The sequence below is a fragment of the Choloepus didactylus genome, chromosome 8, assembly GCF_015220235.1.
Source record: "Choloepus didactylus isolate mChoDid1 chromosome 8, mChoDid1.pri, whole genome shotgun sequence".
NCBI classification, from domain to species: Eukaryota; Metazoa; Chordata; class Mammalia; order Pilosa; family Megalonychidae; genus Choloepus; species Choloepus didactylus.
Genome location: NC_051314.1, coordinates 75526169 through 75543024, shown reverse-complemented (window position 1 = coordinate 75543024; position 16856 = coordinate 75526169). Strand labels below are relative to the sequence as shown.

The 16856-nt window shown below is 36.4% G+C and overlaps 1 protein-coding gene across 1 annotated transcript in view; it reads right to left on the bottom strand.

Moving 5' to 3' along the window:
• Positions 1 to 1517: 1517 nt before the first annotated feature.
• The window catches only part of PTGES3 (prostaglandin E synthase 3), a 25906-nt gene continuing 10567 nt past the window's right edge, over positions 1518 to 16856 (bottom strand). Inside the window, exons 2-8 of the mRNA XM_037847388.1 lie at positions 7500 to 7613; positions 7314 to 7383; positions 6720 to 6818; positions 5888 to 5977; positions 3793 to 3855; positions 2937 to 2961; positions 1518 to 2672 (exon numbers count right to left, since the gene is read on the bottom strand). Coding sequence (XP_037703316.1) covers positions 2653 to 2672; positions 2937 to 2961; positions 3793 to 3855; positions 5888 to 5977; positions 6720 to 6818; positions 7314 to 7383; positions 7500 to 7613 — 481 coding nt within the window. The 3' untranslated portion in view covers positions 1518 to 2652. The remainder of the gene's footprint in view (positions 2673 to 2936; positions 2962 to 3792; positions 3856 to 5887; positions 5978 to 6719; positions 6819 to 7313; positions 7384 to 7499; positions 7614 to 16856) is intronic.

Genomic DNA, 16856 nt, shown 5'->3' with positions numbered 1-16856 from the left:
AGTAAAGCCTAGAACTAATCTTAAGTATTCAAAATTCAGTCTTCCTCCTATGGCTGACTTTCCCAACCCCCTAAAGCTCCATTTTAATTGCACTGTAAGACACATCCTCTCATTTGCACAGGCTTGCTAGCTTGAACTTAAGATACAACTGTTAAGTCTTCCCAAACCACCCTAGTTTTGTATCTCTCCAAATTCCCTCCACCACAGCTACCAGATGTTCTCAAGGTTCGTGGGTGGCCTGCTCCTCTCTCCTCTCTCCTCTCCTACAATGCTGGGTGGGCCAACCATAAGAGTATGGTAATTTGGTTGATGATCCTAGGATACACATAAAGTTCATTATTACTTTTTTAATCTGTCAAAATAATTTTTGCTGAACAGAAAAAAACTATCTAGTCCACAAATAAAATGGCAGATGAAATCTTTGAGCTGTTACTACTTTCTACTCTCCCCATCCCTTAAGAGTTAGCTTCAGAATTTAGAAACTGATATACCACATTTCCACATCACATCTCAAAATAAGACAACCTTTAAGGACTACCAAATGCTGTCTCCATTAATTTGAACTACAAAACCACCCAAAGTGATGATCTCCTCAATAATTAAGTTCTTTTAAAGCAATAGTAAAATCATGCTTCAAATCTGAGATACAAGGACAAATGTCTCCTGAAGTTTTGGCCTGTGAATTCATCTTTTGGCAGGAAATGTGAAAAGAAGCTTAAGTTAAGAGTCAGAGACCATGTACAAAGCTTGGTAAGTGACTGACAGCAATAAGAGCTAATGAAATAAATCCCATTTAAATATTTGAAACCAAACAGATTTTTTAAAATATTTAAGAAATCTTAGAATAAAATACTTTTAATGCCATAAGCTTAACTGTCAGTAAGCCATGAGTCCATAACAAATCTTAATTTCCAGAAACTGACATAAAAAATTTTTTCTTTCCAAGAGAATGAAACAAGGGTTTTGCAATGTTTTTCCTCTAAAGCTAAGTTAGACATTACACATCAGTCATGCTGCAAGGGAGACAGAGTTTAAAAAAGTGTAGCAGTTTAAGTGTACCTTCAAATATGGAAAAATCTAGGGATTTGAAGAAATTGTATTCCTTTAGTAGGATCAGACCCCAAACTATTTCTGTAACATAACATAAATAGCAAATGATGACTGCCTAGAGTTTCCAGTTGGAGCATTTCAAGAAAATGGTTTTGAATGCCAGCGATACACCAAGCAGGGGAAGGAAAGTTTTGTTTTTCTCTCTAAATCCCCATAATACTCTGCACATCTATTACTGCACCTCCTATACAGTTTTTTGCTTTTTAATGTTAGCCACTCCCCACCCCACCCCAACCCACCTCAGCCTTACTCTATGAGCTCTCTAGGCCAACAGCCATCACCTGCTTGGAATACAGGTCCTTAAACATCTGAAATAAAGAAGGGTTGAAATACAAAGCATTTCTATGCTATGACAAAATATAGAAGCTGCAGGGAACAAAAACCATGAAAATGTAGAAGCTCAAAGATTTAGTGGAGGACAACAAACACATTTACTTTTATTTCAGTCAAATCACAACACTTTCTTTTCCAACTGCTGCAAAGTGCATCTACAATTTCCTAGTACAGATCCACTTTAGAAAGACTTCCTGTGAACATTACAGCAAGCCTCTTTTCAAACACGAGTATTCCCAAATTCTTCCTCAAGTAAAAATAAAAACTCCATTCCAGTAAATGGTAATAATACATGAAATTACAGTAAACCAGACACTTAGAAAGACAGCCAAGAAGTCTTCCAACAGTTTATTAGAAAGAATGTAGACATTAAAAAAAATTCCCACTGTCAAGAACACAAATTGAGGCTTTTCAGCCCTGGTATAAGCTGAATCAAAAAAAAGAAATAAAAAAACCCAATAGTGTATTAAACATTTTTTCACTCATTTGCCATACTGACACTGCAAATACAAATTTGGTCTAAATGTACAGACTCTCAAGCAACAATGTACAGCCTTTCTTCGTCCTCCGTGCTAAGAGATGTAAAAGCCTAAGGGTTAAACAATACCAAATGTACAGGCTTCAGAAACCATCTAAGTTAGGGCATTCACTAGTTTTAGCTAAGATACATCTTGGAACACTGACAAGTGATCACTTACATACAATGTGAAGTCATTTTTTGAAAAATAAAATTTTTAATGGAACAGTCCTGAAGGATACACCAGAGGAACACTAGGTTAACAGTTCAAGGTATCAGACAATTTGTTTCAGCCACTTTGAGTCCATGTTCTAAAATCTAAAATTTAGTTATCTTTCTCTTAGCTGAGAGCTTCCTAACGTGTCAGTATCTATGTTATGAAGAAAGGAGACAGGTGAAATGTTTTTATTTATTACAATTGCTGTATCAACTGCCTAGGACCTCAACAGCTTCATGGAAGTCTGGGAAATATTCATGCATAAGGTTATTGCCTTAGCCGACTTAAAATTGCCCCATACAATGGTACATATCAACCCTTAGTGAAGCCTTTAAAAAAACAAACAGGTTGAAAAAATGGGTTAAAGGAGGCAAATACAGCATCTGCCTTTAGAGCTATAAACTCAGGAATTCTCTCAATCATGAAATCTTGCAGAAGTTATTTTTCTTTCTCAAAATCCCGATGACAATATTCCTTACTCCAGATCTGGCATTTCTGAAAGGATTTTAAAAAGTTAGTAGGAAATACAAGAGAATGAATCTACCAACCTTCCAAGCATTATAGGAAAAGCAGCCAAAAACAGTTTTCTAGCAAATTAATTGTCTTATTTATGTAGCCAATAAAATTTTGGCTTTGGCTATTAAGAGGCCATAAAGATATCATTTTTCTTCCAAGAATGACAAAGTTGACTCTCCAAGAAAGTCATTTTTTTTCATATGAAACAGTACTATGAAAATATACTTTTATAAAGGCACTTACTTTCATCATCACTGTCTTGCGAATCCTGCAGAGGGGAAAAAAAGTTACAAGGTTGATCAAACATTCCTCTGCTAAGTGAACAGTTTACCTTGTAAAGCAGAAACACTACTTTTGACAAAGTAGCAAAAGCATGTGGTAGCCTAAGATGATAATCATTGGATTTAAGAGTCAAGTTTACTTAAGGCAAACAAACGGATGTACAGTTGAGGATCCCTCTTCCTGTAAAAACTGGTGTGTGCCTTTGGTAAGAATTTAGCTTATGCTTTGAGGAATCCTTCCCTAGCAAGCATATTGAACCTTGGTACAAAACGGCCCCCCCTCTTCTCTTGACAGTCAATGGAAGAGGAAAAATGGCTCAATATGAATACCACTAGACTGACAGAAAACACTGAACTCTAATTCCCTAGAGATTGAGTTAGTAGTCCAAGTATTCTCCAAACCGTATTGAACAATTTTTTGGAAGATGTTAAATTAACCAGGATGTCAGGGAAATGTTCAGAAAAATAGTCTAGTATATCCTCCTCTCAGAGATTCACAATGTTCATCTGTTTATTATAATCTAGTCCTGCTGTATAACCTATTTAACTTTCATTCTTAGTCTAAATGAGAAAGTCTAAATAACCCCTAAAGAGTTAATCAATTGAGTATGTGATATGTCTATGTACTGATTCTTTTGAAATCTGGTCCCTTTAAGAATAGCCCATGAACACATTTTAAAAATTGCTTTTCCTTATTAAATTCAGGGGGAAAAACACAACAAAGGGGGGGGGGAAGCAATCTTGAACCTAAATATAACAACCTATAAATACAGTTTCTTACTATTAATGTAAACAGAGAAAAGAATTTATAAACTTACATCATCTGCTCCATCTACTTCTGGTAAATCTACATCCTCATCACCACCCATGTTGTTCATCATCTATTTGAAGTGTAAAAATTAGTTTAAAAATGGTGTTAAATTAAGCCCTAATTATCAGGTTGCAAGTCCCAGAATAAACCTTAAGACTGTCATAGATTTCCACCAATGAAAAATGCATAAACTTGAGCATCTTCCTTTCTGGAAAAAGTAGATGATAGGTAATTACAATAAAATCCTGAAAAGTTGTAATGAAGTTAAAACTAAGTTCTCACCAAAAAAAAGTGAAGTTATTAAAATCCATCCAATATCTATGCATGATGAAGAAATTTTAAAAATTCTGAATAGTAGTTACCTCTAATGGCTAAGGTAAAGAATGGGATTCATTTGTAGCTGTCAAGTTTTATATCGTAAGCTAAGTGGTATGTGTATTATGTTATTTTCATCATTGTTTTAAATACTAAGAACTGACAAATGATAAAGACGTTAGGGATAATTAGTTCGTATACGCGGTCTAAATATTGAATTGAAGGCTGAACATCAGGATCTAAGTTAAAAACAGGAAATAATTCTTGAAAGAAGAAGTACACACAGTGGAAAATACCCATGTATACATTAATACATTGTATACTTACAATAAACTGGGACTAACAACTCAGAGCACATCCATAAAGTAAGTAATTTCCCATATTTAGTTGTTTCTAATCATAAAGTAAGTAGTGTATTATTTGAAGAGACACAGAACCAAAGACTAAACTACTATTATCAGGTGGGGGGAGGGGGCTTATCTTCTAAGTTAAAACTTTTCTGTGATACTTAAATCTTAGAAAAAAATTTTTTACAGAACCATGTACAACTTTGCAAACAAAATCCAAAGACTTCTTTTCACAATTGTCCTGTAAGTTTAAAATTATTTCAAAATAGAGTTTTTTTAAAAAATTCAAAGATTTCAAAATTATAAGCTTACCAGATTTTACAAGCAGAAGGGACCTAAAAAGATACCGAGGTCAAATGTCTCAGTATAAAAATCTGAGCAATTTAATCATGAATAATATGAGTAACTAGTAAAAAGGTTTCCCTATCTCCAAAGACACTGTTGACCCTTTTTGAAAAAATATTTTTGAGTAGGAAAAAATGTGCTCAAAAGATGCCAAAAGCACCATGCTACCTGCTAAGGATACAACGGCGAAGAAATAAAAGAATCAAACATAATCAAGAGCTATTCAGGTGATAAAAACAACACAACAACGAAGACAGTAGTCAATGCCACACTGAATAGGAAGTACAGTACTGTGACTTCAGTAAAAGTAAGGAAAAGTGCATTTGAGAAGAATCACACAAATACAGTATCCTCTCCTTAGTCCTGTTAAAATCAACGTGCCTGAGCCATGTGAGGAGAGATGTTAAATAAGCAGTTGCACACAGGGAGCTAGTAACTTAGTTCTTTAATTCTTTTAGTTTTGGAAGGAGAAATACAAATAAATCCCAGTTAAAAATTTCAAACTGCAATCAGAAATGGATTTCATGGGTATATTTTCAATTTGCAATCTATTGTTTTCTAATGAGTTTTACACTGGTACATCTGACAAGGTTTATTCTGCCTTTTTCTCTGGCTATGGCACAATGTACTGGGGTAAATATCCTAGAAAACAGGCTTGCCGAAACTGTTCTGACAACTAAAATTACCCCTGCACACCATTATTTTGATTCTGGTCAGGGTTTTAAGGTTTATTCTCATATTACATGGCCCCCAGAATGCAAGCCAATTACTGCATCTGTGGCTCCAACAAGGCAATCTTCCAATTCCTGAACAAAAACCAGCTACGTTGGACTGACCAACTGTACGGTTTATTTTTCACCTTTATACATCAACTTTAGAACCCAATTCTAATTTTGTTTAAATCATGAAACAATGCTAAACTTCAGGATTAAATGACCATCAAAATTCTTATTTGCTGTTATTGCAGAATAGCCTTAAAAATACAACACATTTCTTACATAACAGTAGGTGCTTAAAACCAAATTAAATTGACTATATATAAAGGTAGTAGGGGGTGGGAGTGGAAAGGGTAGGAATGCATTTATAAGAACTTACCTCAGAGAAACGGTCAAAATTAGACATGTCTTCATCTGAATCATCTTCCCAGTCTTTCCAATTATTAAAGTCCACACTAAGCCAATTAAGCTACAGACCAATACAAACATCACCTCATGATTAGGTTAACTTGTACTCAATGACATATACCTTAAGACTATGTTTTTTGAACTGTGAGTTCACATGCATTAGTGGGGCATGGAATCAACATAAAAAAAGGACAGACTAAAAAATCAGAGCAAACTCAATGCAGTAATGGTAAATACAGTTTCACGAAACTTCTTCCACAATTTTTATAATTGTATTTTTGTGTACCAGATTGCAATATAACATGTGATTTCTTACCATGGGTCACTGTCAAATTTTGACAGTCATGCCTTGGGAAATAAGTATATCTACAAATTATACATCATAAAAGTTGGTAAGCACTATTTTATGCAGTTCTTTGATATAAGACATTTCTGATAAACTTTTGCAAACAAACTTACCTTAAAAAAAAAAATTCACTGATCAGATCTAGTTTTCAGGCACTTGAATACAGGAAAGCAGGTTTGTGCTGTAATTTATTTTTTTCAGTGACACCAAGATGTGCTTTCATGTGATATCTGAATAACTTATAAAGGATTCTAAGCAAAGTTTGCCTCTTGAATGCAAGAGATTCTGCATCAAGGAGCAATTGATCTTATTCTGACCATACTTGTTATTAAGTTAAAACCAGCAAATCTCAAAGAAAAATATACAGAACAGGAGGCTTTAATAGTATTTAGCTTTGAAATGAAACCAAGCAAATGTACCTTTCACTACTTAAAAGAAATAAGGAAAAGAAAATTACCTTTGCCCTTTCTTTTGTTAACCTTGGCCATGACTGGCCAGATTCTCCTTTTCGTAAACAACATAAGATTGATCTGTCCGTTCTTTTATGCTTGGAATCCTAGAAACAAGCACAAAAGCATCATCACACCATTTGTCTCTCCAGTATTAGTAAAGGATAGGAAGTAGCTTGTCATTCCCCACCTCACCTTTCTAATTTATTTGCCTGCACTTTCTCTAGTCTGAAAGACTACTGAAAATTTCTCAAACTATCCTACTGCAAAACAAGGCCAAAAAGTTCCAAGTTTAACCTGATATTTTTTTCTGCCCTGCACAAGGTAAACTGAATAAAACCTAAAAAATATAATTAACTAAATATAGGTTATATTCTATTCTTAGTTAAGTCTTAAGTCTCAAGAATACTACCCTGAGTCCAGAGTGACAGCAAGAAAGAATATGCAGAGAAGTAGCTTAAAGAGAAAAAATATTGCGCAATATAAATATACCCTTAGCCTGTGAACTGTTAAGAAAAACAGAATTACAGCTTACTGCTAAACACGGTTATGTCTTTTCTCCTCATGAGTTAAATGGGGATTAAAATATCAAGACTACTTACATTTGGATCAATACAATGGAAAAGATCAATTTCATTTAAATGCTTAAAATTATCACTTCCTCCAAGACAACTGTATAAAAAAAAAAAAAAAAGAATGAGCTTCTTCAAAGAGGTGAAGATTAGTAACAAAACAAGCAAGCCAAAATTATTCAGTTGTCTGAAACAAGCTTTTTACCACTAACTTACCTGAATGTAAGTTTGGATTTTTCAAAATTTACATTAACATCTTTACTGTCTTCAACGCAAAATTCAATAAAGACATAGTCCCTTCGATCGTACCACTTTGCAGAAGCAGGCTGCCTAGAAAGAGAAAATTACACAAAGTCAAGCTGGAATTCATTAATCGAATATTGACATAACCTCCAAAGTTTACCACATAGTAATGTATTTCCTTACTCCATTACACCATTGATAATTTTGAGACAGTTTATTACCATTTCAAACAGAAACCATGTTCTTACACTAACAGCTACAATCTAAGTTATAATAGAGCTCAGTGTAGTTCTAGAATGATATCAATTTCATAAGAGGGATTAAATATCAAAACAGAAACAATGCTTAATAGCTAAGCACACTTACCTAGCAATGTCAAAACTTATGTGCTACTCCTTTAGAGCCCTGCTCCTAAAATTCAAACTTACAAAATTAATAAACCAGAGAACTAATCCACTGTCAAGTGAAATATATCTTTCAATCCCTCTATTTATTATGCTAGTAGGCAATCCAAGTGTCTGTCCATCAACAGATAAATAAAATGTGATACACGTGTACAATGTAATATTATGCAGCCTTTAAAAGGAATGAAGTTCTATATACAACAACATGGATGACCCCTGAAGATATGTTGAGTGAAATAAGCCAGACACAAATGTACAAATATGGTATGATTTCAATGATATGAAATAATTAGAACAAGCTAAGTGATAGAATCAGAAACTAAGACAGATTACCAGGCGGCAGGAGGGAATGGGAAACTAAAGCTTACTGCATACAGTTTCTTAAAATTTTGGTAAAGGATGGTGGTGATGGAAACACAATACTGTGAATGTAATCAATATCACTGAAGTGTACACATGCAAGTCTTTGAAATGGAAAAATTTGTGTTGTATACACGTCACCACAATAAAAAATCTAAAAATTTCTACAGGTGTAACACATAAAATTCAAGTTTGCCTCTAAAGAATGAGCCAGACAGATAATGAAGGAAGGGGAGGTAAACCTACATCACTCTCTAAATCATTGCCAACTGTTTCAAATAAGCATGTACTGCTTTCATAATCTAAAAATTGTTACTGGACATACTGGAATTGTTGGTATTCTCCTTGCAGTTTTTCTGTTAGGTACCAAATTATTTCAAAATAAAAAATTTAAAAAATTAGTCACTACATCTTCAAACACTATTCATACAACAACACAACCAAAAGGGATCCTCTTGTTTGCAAGCTCTGAAATCGCCATCCCCAACGAGTAGAAATTTAAAATCTCTCAAATTTCTGTGGACTACGGAATCACAACTTCTAAACTTAGCACAATAATATATCCAATCAACAAGTTAGCGGCTTTTATGAATAGGTCACAACAGGCCACACATTTTTAGCTCATTTTCTTCCTGAAATCAGTATTCTTAATAAAAACGTTTTAAACTGAAAACATTTGCTAACTTAATTAAAACTTTAAACAACCAGTTTCACAGATTTTCAATTGTAATGCTATTTCTAAAATAGCATTAATAACCCAGAGGCATTAATAACCCCAGTGCCAGAATACCATTCCAACTTAAAAGGAATAAGGATTCCCCCTTTAGAGAAAACAGCTGAGCCCCACTCCTGACGTGGGAAATTCAGATGAGTCTGGGACATCCTGTGCAAATACTGCCATAAAGACATCAGAGGTCAGCCCAAGCAGGGGCAACAATAAGGGTCTCCCTTTGGCCCAAAACAGTACAATCTGAACATCCAAAAGAGTGACTCCAAATTGATTCAAATATACTGAGTTTGTAATGATTACCCACAATTCTTGGTCACCAGAAAACAGTACCAACTCTTTAAAACTGGCAATTAAAGAAGAATTGAGCAATTTTCCTTCCTTCTCTTTATTCATTATACCAAATAGTACCAGTTCATAAGGGAAATTTCTTCAAAGAAAAACTCCAGCTAACTAATGTGGAAGAAAACTATAAAAATTACCATTTTGTAACCCTTTAACTAGCTCTTTGATACAGCAGTGATCATCAGTCAATGAAACTATCAAATAGGATTATATGAGCAGTTGATGAGAACTTAAGATCAACATCAGCATCAATAAAAGCAGAACAACCAGACATATACCGCCTGATTTGACACAAGATAAAGTAGTCCACAGCACAACCTATATAATTTTGTTTAAAAAACAAAAAGCTTAACCTCAATCAAACCATTAAAGCTTAATTCCAGGCTACATGAAATATGAGGAAAAGGAACAAGTTAAATGATACCACAAGGAAGTAAATGCCAAATCCAGAACAAATCAAATAGCATGATGGAAAAAAAGAGAAACCTGTTCTAGATTAAGAGACCTAAGAGATTTATCAAAGACGTGCAATTTGTGAACCTGGCCTACATCTTGAGTCAAACAAAGTAAACATAAAAAGATCAATGAGAGGCGGGGCAAGAAGGCAGACTGGTGAGCTGTAAGTTTTAGTTACTCCTCCAGGAAAGTAGGTAAAAAGCCAGGAACTGCGTGGACTGGACACCACAGAGCAATCTGTCTTTGGGCATATTTCATACAACACTCATGAAAATGTCGAACTGCTGAGATCAGCGAAATCTGTAAGTTTTCGCGGCCAGGGGACCCGCGCCCCTCCCTGCCAGGCTCAGTCCCAGGGGAGGAGGGGCTGTCAGCTCCGGGAAGGAGAAGGGAGAACTGCAGTGGTAGCCCTTCTCGGAAACTCATTCTACTGATCCATACTCCAACCATAGATAGACTGAGACTAGACACCAGAGAATCTGAGAGCTGCCAGCCCAGCAGAGAGGAGACAGGCATAGAAAAAAAAAAAAATAACACGAAAAACTCCAAAATAAAAGCAGAGGATTTTTGGAGTTCTGGTGAACACAGAAAGGGGAAGGGCAGAGCTCAGGCCTTTAGGCGCATATGCAAATCCCAAAGAAAAGCTGATCTCTCTGCCCTGTGGACCTTTCCTTAATGGCCCTGGTTGCTTTGTCTATTAGCATTTCAATAACCCATTAGATCTCTGAGGAGGGCCCTGTTTTTGTTTTTGTTTTTGTTTTTTTTTTTTAATCCTTTTTTCTTTTTCTAAAACAATTACTCTAAGAAGCCCAATACAGAAAGCTTCAAAGAATTGCAATTTGGGCACGTCAAGTCAAGAGCAGAACTAAGAGAGCTCTGAGACAAAAGGCAATAATCCAGTGGCTGAGAAAATTCACTAAACACCACAACTTCCCAAGAAAAGGGGGGTGTCCGCTCACAGCCACCATCCTGGTGGACAGGAAACACTCCTGCCCATCACCAGCCCCATAGCCCAGAGCTGCCCCAGACAACCCAGTGTGACGGAAGTGCTTCAAATAACAGGCACACACCACAATACTGGGCGTGGACATTAGCCTTCCCTGCAACCTCAGCTGATTGTCCCAGAGCTGGGAAGGTGGAGCAGTGTGAATTAACAAAGCCCCATTCAGCCATCATTTGAGCAGACTGGGACCTCCCTACACAGACCAGCAGCCCAGAACTGCCCTGGGGGGACGGCACTCACCTGTGACATAGCACAGTCATCCCTCAACAGAGGACCCGGGGTGCACAGCCTGGAAGAGGGGCCCACTTGCAAGTCTCAGGAGCCATACGCCAATACCAAAGACTTGTGGGTCAGTGGCAGAGACAAACTGTGGCAGGACTGAACTGAAGGATTACACTATTGCAGCACCTTTAAAATTCTAGCATCATCAGGGAGATTTGATTGTTAGGGCCACCCCCCCTCCCCGACTGCCCAGAAACACGCCCTACATACAGGGCAGGCAACACCAACTACACACGCAAGCTTGGTACACCAATTGGGCCCCACAAGACTCACTCCCCCACTCACCAAAAAGGCTAAGCAGGGGAGAACTGGCTTGTGGAGAACAGGTGGCTCGTGGACGCCACCTGCTGGTTAGTTAGAGAAAGTGTACTCCACGAAGCTGTAGATCTGATAAATTAGAGATAAGGACTTCAATAGGTCTACAAACCCTAAAAGAACCCTATCAAGTTCAGCAAATGCCACGAGGCCAAAAACAACAGAAAATTATAAAGCATATGAAAAAACCAGACGATATGGATAACCCAAGCCCAAGCACCCAAATCAAAAGACCAGAAGAGACACAGCACCTAGAGCAGCTACTCAAAGAACTAAAGATGAACAATGAGACCATAGTACGGGATATGAAGGAAATCAAGAAGACTCTAGAAGAGCATAAAGAAGACACTGTAAGACTAAATAAAAAAAATGGATGATCTTATGGAAATTAAAGAAACTGTTGACCAAATTAAAAAGATTCTGGACACTCACAGTACAAGACTAGAGGAAGCTGAACAACGAATCAGTGACCTGGAAGATGACAGAATGGAAAATGAAAGCATAAAAGAAAGAATGGGGAAAAAAATTGAAAAAATCGAAATGGACCTCAGGGATATGATAGATAATATGAAACGTCCAAATATAAGACTCGTTGGTGTCCCAGAAGGGGAAGAAAAGGATAAAGGTCTAGGAAGAGTATTCAAAGAAATTGTTGGGGAAAACTTCCCAAATCTTCTAAACAACATAAATACACAAATCATAAATGCTCAGCGAACTCCAAATAGAATAAATCCAAATAAACCCACTCCGAGACATATACTGATCACACTGTCAAACACAGAAGAGAAGGAGCAAGTTCTGAAAGCAGCAAGAGAAAAGCAATTCACCACATACAAAGGAAACAGCATAAGACTAAGTAGTGACTACTCAGCAGCCACCATGGAGGCAAGAAGGCAGTGGCACCATATATTTAAAATTCTGAGTGAGAAAAATTTCCAGCCAAGAATACTTTATCCAGCAAAGCTCTCCTTCAAATTTGAGGGAGAGCTTAAATTTTTCACAGACAAACAAATGCTGAGAGAATTTGCTAACAAGAGACCTGCCCTACTGGAGATACTAAAGGGAGCCCTACAGACAGAGAAACAAAGACAGGACAGAGAGACCTGGAGAAAGGTTCAGTACTAAAGAGATTCGGTATGGGTACAATAAAGGATATTAATAGAGAGAGGGAAAAATATGGCAAACATAAACCAAAGGATAAGATGGCCGATTCAAGAAATGCCTTCACGGTTTTAACGTTGAATGTAAATGGATTAAACTCCCCAACTAAAAGATAGATTCGCAGAATGGAACAAAAAAAATGAACCGTCAATATGTTGCATACAAGAGACTCATCTTAGACACAGGGACACAAAGAAACTGAAAGTGAAAGGATGGAAAAAAATATTTCATGCAAGCTACAGCCAAAAGAAAGCAGGTGTAGCAATATTAATCTCAGATAAAATAGACTTCAAATGCAGGCATGTTTTGAGAGACAAAGAAGGCCACTACATACTAATAAAAGGGGCAATTCAGCAAGAAGAAATAACAATCGTAAATGTCTATGCACCCAATCAAAGTGCCACAAAATACATGAGAGAAACACTGGAAAAACTAAAGGAAGCAATTGATGTTTCCAAAATAATTGTGGGAGACTTCAACACATCACTCTCTCCTATAGATAGATCAACCAGACAGAAGACCAATAAGGAAATTGAAAACCTAAACAATCTGATAAATGAATTAGATTTAACAGACATATACAGGACATTACATCCCAAATCACCAGGATACACATACTTTTCTAGTGCTCATGGAACTTTCTCCAGAATAGATCATATGCTGGGACATAAAACAAGCCTCAATAAATTTAAAAAGATTGAAATTATTCAAAGCACATTCTCTGACCACAATGGAATACAATTAGAAGTCAATAACCATCAGAGACTTAGAAAATTCACAAATACCTGGAGGTTAAACAACACACTCCTAAACAATCAGTGGGTTAAAGAAGAAATAGCAAGAGAAATTGCTAAATATATAGAGACGAATGAAAATGAGAACACAACATACCAAAACCTATGGGATGCAGCAAAAGCAGTGCTAAGAGGGAAATTTATAGCACTAAACGCATATATTAAAAAGGAAGAAAGAGCCAAAATCAAAGAACTAATGGATCAACTGAAGAAGCTAGAAAATGAACAGCAAACCAATCCTAAACCAAGTAGAAGAAAAGAAATAACAAGGATTAAAGCAGAAATAAATGACATAGAGAACAAAAAAACAATAGAGGATAAATATCACCAAAAGTTGGTTCTTTGAGAAGATCAACAAGATTGACAAGCCCCTAGCTAGACTGACAAAATCAAAAAGAGAGAAGACCCATATAAACAAAATAATGAATGAAAAAGGTGACATAACTGCAGATCCTGAAGAAATTAAAAAAATTATAATAGGATACTATGAACAACTGTATGGCAACAAACTGGATAATGTAGAGGAAATGGACAATTTCCTGGAAACATATGAACAACCTAGACTGACCAGAGAAGAAATAGAAGACCTCAACCAACCCATCACAAGCAAAGAGATCCAATCAGTCATCAAAAATCTTCCCACAAATAAATGCCCAGGGCCAGACGGCTCCACAGGGGAATTCTACCAAACTTTCCAGAAAGAACTGACACCAATCTTACTCAAACTCTTTCAAAACATTGAAAAAAATGGAACACTACCTAACTCATTTTATGAAGCTAACATCAATCTAATACCAAAACCAGGCAAAGATGCTACAAAAAAGGAAAACTACCGGCCAATCTCCCTAATGAATATAGATGCAAAAATCCTCAACAAAATACTTGCAAATCGAATCCAAAGACACATTAAAAAAATCATACACCATGACCAAGTGGGGTTCATTCCAGGCATGCAAGGATGGTTCAACATAAGAAAAACAATCAATGTATTACAACACATTAAAAACTCGAAAGGGAAAAATCAATTGATCATCTCAATAGATGCTGAAAAAGCATTTGACAAAATCCAACATCCCTTTTTGATAAAAACACTTCAAAAGGTAGGAATTGAAGGAAACTTCCTCAACATGATAAAGAGCATATATGAAAAACCCACAGCCAGCATACTACTCAATGGTGAGAGACTGAAAGCCTTCCCTCTAAGATCAGGAACAAGACAAGGATGTCCGCTGTCACCACTGTTATTCAACATTGTGCTGGAAGTGCTAGCCAGGGCAATCCGGCAAGACAAAGAAATAAAAGGCATCCAAATTGGAAAAGAAGAAGTAAAACTGTCATTGTTTGCAGATGATATGATCTTATACCTAGAAAACCCTGAGAAATCGATGATACACCTACTAGAGCTAATAAATTTAGCAAAGTAGCGGGATACAAGATTAATGCACATAAGTCAGTAATGTTTCTATATGCTAGAAATGAACAAACTGAAGAGACACTCAAGAAAAAGATACCATTTTCAATAGCAACTAAAAAAATCAAGTACCTAGGAATAAACTTAACCAAAGATGTAAAAGACCTATATAAAGAAAACTACATAACTCTACTAAAAGAAATAGAAGGGGACCTTAAAAGATGGAAAAATATCCCATGTTCATGGATAGGAAGGCTAAATGTCATTAAGATGTCAATTCTACCCAAACTCATCTACAGATTCAATGCAATCCCAATCAAAATTCCAACAACCTACTTTGCAGACTTGGAAAAGCTAGTTAACAAATTTATTTGGAAAGGGAAGATGCCTCGAATTGCTAAAGACACTCTAAAAAAGAAAAACAAAGTGGGAGGACTTACACTCCCTGACTTTGAAGCTTATTATAAAGCCACAGTTGCCAAAACAGCATGGTACTGGCACAAAGATAGACATATAGATCAACGGAATCGAATTGAGAATTCAGAGACAGACCCTCAGATCTATGGCCGACTGATCTTTGATAAGGCCCCCAAAGTCACTGAACTGAGCCATAAAGGTCTTTTCAACAAATGGGGCTGGGAGAGTTGGATAGCCATATCCAAAAGAATGAAAGAGGACCCCTACCTCACACCCTACACAAAAATTAACTCAAAATGGACCAAAGATCTCAATATAAAAGAAAGTACCATAAAACTCCTAGAAGATAATGTAGGAAAACATCTTCAAGACCTTGTATTAGGCGGCCACTTCCTAGACTTTACACCCAAAGCACAAGCAACAAAAGAGAAAATAGATAAATGGGAACTCCTCAAGCTTAGAAGTTTCTGCACCTCAAAGGAATTTCTCAAAAAGGTAAAGAGGCAGCCAACTCAATGGGAAAAAATTTTTGGAAAACATGTATCTGACAAAAGACTGATATCTTGCATATACAAAGAAATCCTACAACTCAATGACAATAGTACAGACAGCCCAACTATAAAATGGGCAAAAGATATGAAAAGACAGTTCTCTGAAGAGGAAATACAAATGGCCAAGAAACACATGAAAAAATGTTCAGCTTCACTAGCTATTAGAGATGCAAATTAAGACCACAATGAGATACCATCTAACACCGGTTAGAATGGCTGCCATTAAACAAACAGGAAACTACAAATGCTGGAGGGGATGTGGAGAAATTGGAACTCTTATTCATTGTTGGTGGGACTGTATAATGGTTCAGTCACTCTGGAAGTCAGTCTGGCAGTTCCTTAGAAAACTAGCTATAGAGCTACCATTCGATCCAGCAATTGCACTTCTCGGTATATACCCGGAAGATCGGAAAGCAGTGACACGAACAGATATCTGCACGCCAATGTTCATAGCAGCATTATTCACAATTGCCAAGAGATGGAAACAACCCAAATGTCCTTCAACAGATGAGTGGATAAATAAAATGTGGTATATACACACGATGGAATACTACGCGGCAGTAAGAAGGAACGATCTGGTGAAACATACGACAACATGGATGAACCTTGAAGACATAATGCTGAGCGAAATAAGCCAGGCACAAAAAGAGAAATATTATATGCTACCACTAATGTGAACTTTGAAAAATGTAAAACAAATGGTTTATAATGTAGAATGTAGGGGAACTAGCAGTAGAGAGCAATTAAGGAAGGGGGAACAATAATCCAAGAAGAACAGATAAGCTATTTAACGTTCTGGGGATGCCCAGAAATGACTATGGTCTGTTAATTTCTGATGGATATAGTAGGAACAAGTTCACAGAAATGTTGCTATATTATGTAACTTTCTTGGGGTAAAGTAGGAACATGTTGGAAGTTAAGCAGTTATCTTAGGTTAGTTGTCTTTTTCTTACTCCCTTGTTACGGTCTCTTTGAAATGTTCTTTTATTGTATGTTTGTTTTCTTTTTAACTTTTTTTTTCATACAGTTGATTTAAAAAAGAAGGGAAAGTTAAAAAAAAAAAAAAAAAAGATGTAGTGCCCCCTTGAGGAGCCTGTGGAGAAT